This window comes from Xenopus tropicalis, chromosome 5, assembly GCF_000004195.4.
Source record: "Xenopus tropicalis strain Nigerian chromosome 5, UCB_Xtro_10.0, whole genome shotgun sequence".
NCBI lineage: Eukaryota > Metazoa > Chordata > Amphibia > Anura > Pipidae > Xenopus > Xenopus tropicalis.
The window spans coordinates 38,525,858-38,535,641 of NC_030681.2; the positions used below are offsets into that span (position 1 = coordinate 38,525,858).

The following is a 9,784-nucleotide window of genomic DNA, read 5'->3' on the forward strand; positions in this document are numbered from 1 at the left end:
CTGCAGACCAACAATCTTCCTGGTATCCTACTGGTATTTCGTAATGTTTATAATTCATTTTCTTAGCTTTAGGGAATGGTGCTCCATATTATGGTAACTTTCCAAACTTTCCAGATATGATATTTATACAAAAAATGTCATAGAAAGAGCTCTGTGTTGATGTTCTGACTTTGAGATATATAGTTAATAAGAGATCATCCTTTAGTATCAATAGAAAGAGAATTTTAATGTATCATCGGCAGGGAAATGAATCTTCAGGAAAAGCAAGAAAATATGTGAATTCTCTGCCAGTGTTGTGCTGGCAGATGTAATAAATGAAATAAATTCCTTGCTTTGAAACAACCTATTTTTTGGACAGCTGAATATCAAAATTTAAAGGGTAAAACGATGATGCAGGAAGAAATCAGATGGGAATGTTCTGGTCAGCATCTATTGTGTAGCAGTCACACATTAATGCAGGGCTACATTGTGCCAGATAAATTAGTTCCAAGTCACCTATGTGTCCATAGAAATTTTAATTTCTGTATATTTACATTTGTACATTAGAGCTGCCATATTGTTTGCTTTTAAAGAGATATTTTATGTAGACATTAAATAGTGTAAAGCTAGGGGACATTTACATCCACTACCACAGTTGCGGTTGTGCAAATTTCCCAGCAGTTAGTTGCTGGAAAAATCCCAATTATTAAGGGCACTGGCAACACAGGGAACTCTTTGTACTTCCGTAGAGCTGCGCCCACCGCTGCTTAATCCTTCCCACCTCTTGTTCCAAACTGAGCGCAGTTGCGCCTATTAATGCGGGACAACTTGCCGATATCGGCTCCTCCAAACTAAGCAGGAACTCCAGGGTTTTCTTAGCACCCCGCGTCAATGGGCACAGTACACTTGTTCCTAAAAATTAAGGGGAAAAAAGCATATTTCTCAAATTTGTGTTCCCATTTAGTTTTTGAATTTTTCCCACAGATATTTTTTCTATTTTTTTTAATCCACAAAAATGCATACAATTTTTTTGTCATTTTATTAAATTTCCAACACACCTAAGCCTTAGCTCCAAACCCGTCAGTAGCTCCAAGCTTCCCACAGCACAGCGAATGGCAGAAATGATGCCAGCAGGACAACATTTTTAGCTCAATTGCTAAACATTGCAAAATCTGAAAATCAAATCACACCCTACGTCCAACCACAATCAAAATCACAATCAAATGGACACAATCAGCAGTCCACTGAGATGCCCTCTGTATAAACAAACTCCCCTTCCCCCAGTTGAAGCCTAATAGATTTTTAAATAAGAAGCAGATTATGCAGAGGGACAAACTCTATTCATTAAACTCCTACTGAAAACTTTCCACAAACCTTTAGTTACTTTAGCTGAAGAAACAGCAGCCCCAGGGCTGGACTGGCCTGTGGGGGCACCTGGAGAAACCTTAACGGGCCCCTGTCCTGTTGCCCCCCCCCCGACCTGGTTGTGCTGTGTGGTGCAAACATGGAGCGCTTGGAGGGGCAACATGTGTTGGGCAATAATCTGCTGGGGTAATTATCTGCGCTTGTGGCAGCGCTAGCCCTAATGATTTGCCAGCCACTCTAGATCCTTAGCAAAGCTTCAGTGAGGGTGTGAGAGCCACTCGTCTATGTGCATGTTCCCTCTGACAATATGCACAATGACAAAAGGTTGAGGATGAGTGGGCCAAAATGGAATTTGGAATGAGCATTGTGTTAATTGCTAGAACATGTGCTTTTGTACAGCAGTTGGCATATTTAATAAAGAAATTGATTGAAATTTGTATTCTGAGTGCACAAAATGCTTTTATAATAACTGTGTATTGTAAGAAACAGAAAACGTCAATTAAAGGAGAAGGAAAGTCATTTGGGCATTTTACTGCCAATAGATTCACCACATTAGTGCCACCTAGAACAATATATTTATTCTGCAGAAAGCTTTACCATACCTGAGTAAAGAGCCTCTTAATTATGTGTAATAGAAAGCTAGAGGCCAGATTTGCACTCAACAGGATTACCCAACAGCACATACCGCTAAAAATGTATATTTTTATGAAAATGGTTAATTTAGATGAAGATGAGTTTTACATATAAACTATTTTGTTATTTTGTCATTTTTCAGGGGTATAATTTTCCTTTAACCTCTTTACACAACGACCCTATAGTCAGGGCTGGAGTCCATTGTGATAGAGGCAGGACAGGGCAACACCGCCCAGTGGTATAAATGCAGAAGAGGGTTTTGGATACCCATGAGTGAGAAAGGAGAATGTATTTCAATTAGGGAGACCCACGGGTAAGGGTTCATTGAGAGGACCATGGCTCCCTCTGTTTTTTTATGAAACTGATTTAAAAAAATGAAAAGATTAAATATTTCTGCTTTATTTTATGTTTGGGACTCTCTCTCTGTTTTAGCATCAATACAATATACATGAGAGACAAGAATTTGTTTTCATCAAAGAGGCCAATAATAACCCTCTCATCCTACCAGCTCAAATCATTCCTAAGCAACAAATCAGAAATTCCTTTGGAAGAATTCTCTTCATATTGTACTGAAAGACAGCGCAATGCACAAAGAGGCTGTGGAATGTGTCCCCCCCTCCAAAGAATATTAGAAAGCCAAGGCTTTATGGAGAAGCTGAATGACAGAAATGTTCTGCTTATTATTTATAGGAATTCCTCTAAACTAACCAACTGCAGCTCATTGAAAGTGATTTCAACTAAAATAATAGCAGTTTTCAGTGTCAGAGTTAGTGGGGGGACTTTGACAATGCAGGATGGCTGCCCCCCATTGGGGACGAATAACCGAAATCCACAACAGCTACTGGGCCTCAGGCTGGTCATACAATGATAGTGAAAATATCCAACAATAACGACATTATTGTATTACATATATCAGCATTTTTCTGAGCAGCTCCTCTGATCATGGACCCCTAAAACTGGCTCTGGCAATTAAGGAAACACTAGAATTCTTCAGATAATGTGTCAGAATGGTGTACCTGGAACCAGCAAAACCCAACTGCCTCTAGTGGCTCAGCAGGATACTTCACCTGTTCAATACAATGCAGGTCAGGGTTTGAAACCTTGATTCCTGACACCCACACATTATTCCCTACAACCCCATGGTTACCAAACTGCTCCACTTCTGCTGATGGCAAGCCAAGCCCTCCGCGTTTTCTCGCTGTTACCAGATGGGGTCAGTCTGACCCAAGACCTCTGTGTAATAGTTCAGAGGGTTCCACCTTGTGATGATCACTGAATTGAGATAGCATGGCACTGCTGAGAACTTCCACAGTTGTCTTTGTTCAGATAGGTAAGCACTCCTGCACCCAGCATTAATAAACTGATCAGGTTTGCAGACAAATAGACCATATACCCAAGCTCAGCATCCTGAGTAGTATTCTGATACTATAGAATGATGCAATCCCATCTGTTAGATAGAAGATAATAGGGCTGATTCACTAAAGTGCGTTAAAACGTGCGCTATTTATAGCGTGCGTTAAAAATGTTATCGCTTCTAAATTTTCACGACTTAACGCACGATTCACTATAAGCACACTTGCGCTAATTTACACGCGATATTGCATGTGTTATTTAACTCGCAAAGACTATTTTCGTTCGGTATTTGATGGTACATGCGCTATTGTCGCCGCAAATAAATAGTCGCTGTATATAAATTGTCGCCACATATAAATGGTAGCATATAATTAGTAGCTGCTTATAAATAGTAGCCGCTAGTGATGAGCGAATCTGTTCCGTTTATCTTGCCCGCGACTATTATTTTTTGACGCCTGCAACAATTTTTGGACGTGCGGCGAATTTTTCCGTGGCAAATTTTTTCATGCGTTTTGCCATTGGTGGATTGTTTTGCGAAAAAATTTGCCGCAGAAAAATTCGCTGCACGTCCAAAAATTTGCCGCGAATCCATGCCTGGCAAAACATTTCATCACTTGTAGCCGCATATAAATAGTTGTGCGAATAAACGCACGCCATGTTAGCCATACATGTCAATACTTTCGTAAAATGACTGTATTAAAAATGACCATTTCCCTGCAAACTGGAGGCTGCGTCACTCTAGGGCCAACACAGACTTGAATGAATAACACTGCTAAGTCCATATTTTATTGCCAAAAGCTCATGAATTGTACTTTTCTATAATTACCGCCTGCCTCAAGTAGGTGTTAATTTTCGCACAGACTAATGTGATATTTAGCGCGTCTAAGTGTTTGTGAATCATGCGTTAGTATTCTTTCCAGTGCGCTAATTAACGCATGCGGTTGCGCGAAAATTAACGCATGCGATATGCGACTTAACGCACACGGTAATACTGTAGTGAATCGCACGCTAATTTTCGCGTCTATTTTAACGCAAAAAAAGCTGCGATAAAAAATAACACACTTTAGTGAATCAACCCTAATGTGTCTGAATGAATAAGAAACACACAAACAAATTTTCCTCTTTACATACAATATGCTGAAATACATTTGGGTAGATATTGCCTGCCGACTCGGGCACATTTGACCCAGTCCAATAATAGTAATGAGCAAATCCTCAAAACTGAGGGAAAATTTATGATATGGCAAAAAAATTGCAAAATGTACTAAATCAATGGGCCTTTTTTGTGGTGACTTTTTTGTGCAAAATACATTGGAATCAACGGATTTTTTTGTAGCAATTTTTTTCTGCAAAAGAAGGCATTGGAGTCAATGGGCATTTTCTGTGGCAAAATTTTGTGGTGGTTTGGAAAAAATATGCAATGACGGGATACAGAAATTTGCGAAGGCCACGAAGGAGGTCCATAGATGCACAGACCTTCATGTGATCTGCCTGATACAGCCACCCACCTGGATAGTCACATCTGGCAAATACCTCTCAAATACCATCTCATCCCTCTCCTACCAATCCATCTGATCTTTATGTGTTCCTTCGGCAAACCCATCTGTTGACCTGCAACCCCTGCATGTTCCGATGCCCAGAAAATAAAAGAATGCCCCAATATCAAAATGTTGCAAGCCGTTGCACTTCCTACTGCGACAAAAAACAAACAAAAAACTTTGGTTAAGACTTCTCACTTGCGTTATTTACAGGCCTTATATACTTCTTGTATACCCTCGACTTCCATCTACCCAATGCTTTTATCTTGTCACTGCTACCACCCCCCATTGCAGCTTCAGTTGCTGCGCCGATTCTAAAAGAATGGGTTCCAAACTTCTTTGGGTCCCAACCATTATCGATCACTGCCTTCTTCAGAACTTGCCTAAACTGAAAGGCTGAGAGAGGGGAACCATCTTTATGCAACAACAATAGCTGCCCCCCCTCTGGACGCACCGCCATGTATTCCCTTAACAGCTTTACTGGGCATGATACTTCCCCTGTTCCCTGTATACTTACCCATTTTCCTTTACCCATTTGATCTGTCTTCGACCTACTAATATAAATCAACAATTTATTCTTTTGTAATGATACATTCTTGTATTGCAATCCTTTTTCTATTGCCTTCTTAGAAGGTGGCACCAGCTCACTAACACAAAAAGCTCCACCAAACGACAGGGCAAAAGCTGCTCTAAACAAAACACACTCAAATTGGTCAAAACAAATTGTGCCCAATGAAAGCAATATCTGTTGCAGCCTATCTTTAACGATAGGTTCCCTTTTATCTACCCTCGGGCCTTCAGCTCTACTCCAGCCCTTCATCACTTTCTTAACAATAGGATGATGTGTAATATCGGGCCTACCTCCTGCTACGGAAAAATGCGAAATTGCCGCCAATGTAGTAGCCGCAACCGCTTTGGACTTCCCCTCCTTGTAAAGTTCCCTCAGAAAGTCCAATAAATCTTTAAAAGCATAATTTTTTTTACCACCAATGCAGAATAGCCGCCATCTTTCCCAAGCCCTTTTATAGCTGGCCAGAGTTTTTTCCGATAACGACATGCTGTATAGCTCTTCTAATATGGGTTCACCAACTGCTATAAATTACCGGGACACACGTGAGCAGATCTTTCTGCTTTAGAAGCCAATCTGAAGAAAAGATCCCACTTTTCCTTTGACAGGGCGTCTGCTAGTGTATTCTCGACCCCTGGCACATGTTGTGCTTTAAACGATATGTTCAATTTTAAACAAATCAGCACCAACCGCCTCAGTAACCTAATCAGTGGAAGTGAATCAGATGACAAGTTGTTCACGGCATAAACTACCCCCATATTATCTGACAAAAACCTTATCGCTTTATTTTTTAATCCCTCTGCCCACAATTCTAATGCTACCAAAATAGGAAAAAGCTCCAACAGCGTCAGGTTCCTGGTTAATCCTTTCTCATGCCATGTCTGCGGCCATCTACCGGCACTCCATTTCCCTGCAAAGTAAGCCCCAAAACCAATGCTGCCTGCTGTGTCCGTGATAAAGTCCAATTCTTGACTATGCTTAACCTCCTGCATCCAAATTCTTATCCCATTAAACTCAGTCAAAAACTTATCCCATACCATCAAATCTTCTCTCAGTTCTTTTGTGATTCTGATTTTGTGAAATGACTTCTTCACTCCTGCCATAGATTTTTCTAGACGCCTATTGAATACTTTACCCATAGGAATGAACCTACACGCGAAGTTTAACAAACCCATCAATTTCTGCATCTCCTTCAACGTTACCTTCCCAGCTGTTATCATTTTCTTAACTGCCCGTCTATGGGAAGCCTACACACCCTTGCTTCCGTATCTATCTCAATTCCTAAAAACTGCAAATTAGTCGTTGGAAACACTGTCTTTTCTTCCGCTACAGGCACACCCAATTCCTTTAACAACTGCAAAAATGTAACCAATGTTCCCTGGCACGCATCTTCCTTTTTTGGCCCGACAATCAAGAAATCATCCAAATAATGGGCTATAGCTCTACTCCCTGACCTCTTGCACAATAACCAATGCAGAAACGTGCTAAATGCCTCGAAAAACGAGCATGATATCCCCCATCCCATCGGAAGGCACATATCCATGTAGAAAAATCCTTGTAAATAACAACCTGTCAGCTTAAAACTATCAGGGTGTAATGGTAAGAGCCTAAATACTGACTCAATGTCTACCTTTGCCATCAAAGCCCCTTCCCCGTGCCTCTTAACAATCTCCAATGCATCTTCAAAGGATTGCTACTGAACTGTACATTGTTCCTTGATCAATGCATCATTTACTGATGCCCCTTCTGGATACGATAGATGCTGTATCATCCTATATTTCCCAGGTTCTTTCTTGGGAACTATACCTAAGGGTGACACTACCAAATCCTTTAGAGGCATCTCCTCAAATGCGCCTGCCATCCTCCCAGCCCCTAATTCCTTCTCAAGCTTCTGTTTCAAAACTTCACCATGCTCGTTGGCCGATTTTAAATTCTTATAAACTTTGCTGGGGGGTGGTGCCTTTAAAACTGGTATTCTGAACCCTTCTGTAAAACCTTTAAACAAAAACTCAGCTGCCTCCTTATCTGGGTAATCCCGCAATGCCTCACTTAGCTTGCCCACCTGTATTGGCGTTTCCGCTCTTCTGTTGAGTTGCACGAAAGGGCTGAACATTCACCTGCCCCTCCTTCTTTTTCCCACAATCGCTCACCACATGAGACAACCCGCATGAATTACATACATGCCTGAATTTACAGGCGTACCCCCTGATACACCTCCTCTCATTGTATGCAAAACACACATTCCTTGGTTTAAAAGCGCTAAACCCTCTACTCACGTTGTTATAACCTCCTTGCTCCTTAGACACACACCTAGTCCACAAATCTATATTCTTTTGACCAAATGACAAAACCTTGCTATTAACAATCTTTTTCCTAAACGCTCTGTCATAATCGGACCATGAAGTGCCCTTGTAAAACAGATAAGTATCCACTATGGTATCTATGTATTTGATCACATTCAAACATTGCTCTGGCTTTCCTTTCAAATAAACACTAGCAAAAAACAAAAATCCCTTCAACCAATCAAAAATTGATTTGTTCCTCTTACCTTCCTTCTCAATCTTAACACCATCTTCTTTTGCCTGAACTGCTTCCCTTGTTAGTTCATACACATCCACAAATTTACCTGTTTCAATTGATTTCCTCAATTTCTTAGGCAAATGAGCTGCAGTCTCTGTCAAAGCACACGCATAAGTATCCGCCGCCCCTAACGGTAGCAACAGCTGACCCCCTTCCTTTCCTCTCTTCCTATCACCTTCTTTTCCCTTACCGTCCTTAAAATATTTCTTAAGTAATGCTAAAATCTTTCCCCCTTCCGTCTCGCTATCAGATGTATCAGAGTCTGAATCCTAATTAGCCAACACATCTAGAGATCTCAACTCACCCAATGCAGCCTCCTGCGTGTACACTCCAGCATTCCTCTCCTCCCCCACCGTATGAGATGCAGATGAAGTGGCTGCCTGCTGATTTTTAATCCGACTCCCGTCTCCTATCTGCTGTCCCATCCTCTCCTTTCTCCATTGTCTCCAACTCTCCTCCTCCACCCTATTCCTGAAAAAGAAACTTGCACAACCAAAATTATGACTGTACATGTTATCTTGTTGGTTCATCCACCTAGGCCTCCTTTGCCAAGGCCTATGCGACTTCCTCAGATCATAACTACAACCCTCACCCTCTTCACAATAGTCCCCATCACAATAAGCATCCTCATAAAAATCATCATCATGGCCATTGTACTCCCAATCTTGCAGACCACCGCCATACCTGGGTCTCAAAGCGTCCTGCACGTATCTCGGTCGGCCACTACCTCTCAGATGTGTATTGCAACCCCCTCTTGCCCAGCCTCGCCCCCAAACCCCCTCCTAGGGACAGGATCAGCCTCCATGCCCCACTCACCTTCGTCCGATGCCTCATCCAACTCCTCTCCCCTTTCTGTGCTGCGCTCTCTCCCTCCTTCTGTCTCGGTGGCCGTGGACTTCTTTTCCCAGCATTCAGATCCCCCCAATGTCCCCCTTCCTGCATCTCCCAATGTGGTCTGATCGCTACCCACATCCCTTACTCACCCCCTTGGGACCCTTTCGTGGTTTGCATTGGTGGCAGTGGCCGCCTTCTTCCGGCCTATTCCCCCCCCTCACGGGCCTCCGAACCCCCTCCCTTGTTCTGCTGCACTTACCGCGCACTTCCCTTGTTCCTCGCCACCTTCCGTAACCCCTCTGCCGTCATCTGGAAATCTTCCGCAATCCTGCGGCGTCGCACCGATTCTCCTCACTACTTTCCCAACCCTTCCCAGCACGGGACGTTTGGTGTTCCTCTCCTCCTGCAAAAGATACCTCACCTTCCTCTTCCACGTGGTTCCTAACAACAACTCCCCCTGCTCCCCTCCATCCCGGAACCTTTTTGGCCGAAGAATCTTCCTCCTGGGCAATTCCACTCCTGCACCAATGGCGTCCATTATTCAAGCGAAAATCACTTCTGCTGAACGATGCCTGCTGCTGATCCAGACTCTGCCAAATCCTCCACGGGCACCGATCCTGAAACAAGAAACTAGAAATAATGTATCCTTAACAAACGTACAGCGCTGCGTACATAAGTAGCGCTTTATAAATAAAGATATACATACATACATCCCATTACATACCTTGCTCTGCCTAAAGGTCCCCATACACGGGCCGACTATAGCTGCCGATATCGGTCCCTTGGACCGATTCGGCAGCTAATCGGCCCGTGTATGGGGAGAGCAGAGCAGCCTGGCCGACCGATATCTGGCCTGAAATTGGCCAGATCTTGATCGGCCAGGTTAGAAAATCTGGTCGGATCGGGGACCGCATCGGCTCGTTGATGCGGTCCC

At 42.8% G+C, this 9,784-nt stretch overlaps 1 protein-coding gene across 1 annotated transcript; it reads right to left on the reverse strand.

The window, feature by feature from the left end:
• Positions 1-200: 200 nt before the first annotated feature.
• LOC105947324 lies at positions 201-9,388 on the reverse strand. Its single transcript, XM_018093987.1, has 3 exons — positions 9,110-9,388; positions 8,321-8,798; positions 201-891 (listed from the first exon to the last, which is right to left on the reverse strand). Exons 1-3 carry the CDS (start codon positions 9,386-9,388, stop codon positions 686-688), a joined length of 963 nt encoding a protein of 320 aa, XP_017949476.1. The 3' UTR covers positions 201-685.
• Between the last annotated feature and the right edge of the window lie 396 nt (positions 9,389-9,784).

Excerpts from the sequence above, each read along its gene's own strand:
- LOC105947324 (XM_018093987.1), bottom strand. The coding sequence starts at position 9,388 with ATGGACGCCATTGGTGCAGGAGTGGAATTGCCCAGGAGGAAGATTCTT. Across the intron at positions 8,799-9,109 it reads AGGAACAAGGGAAGTGCGCG|GAGGGGGTTTGGGGGCGAGG; the intron begins GTAAGTGCAGCA and ends TCCTGTCCCTAG. Across the intron at positions 892-8,320 it reads CACGCAGGAGGCTGCATTGG|GAACAAGTGTACTGTGCCCA; the intron begins GTGAGTTGAGAT and ends CTTAATTTTTAG.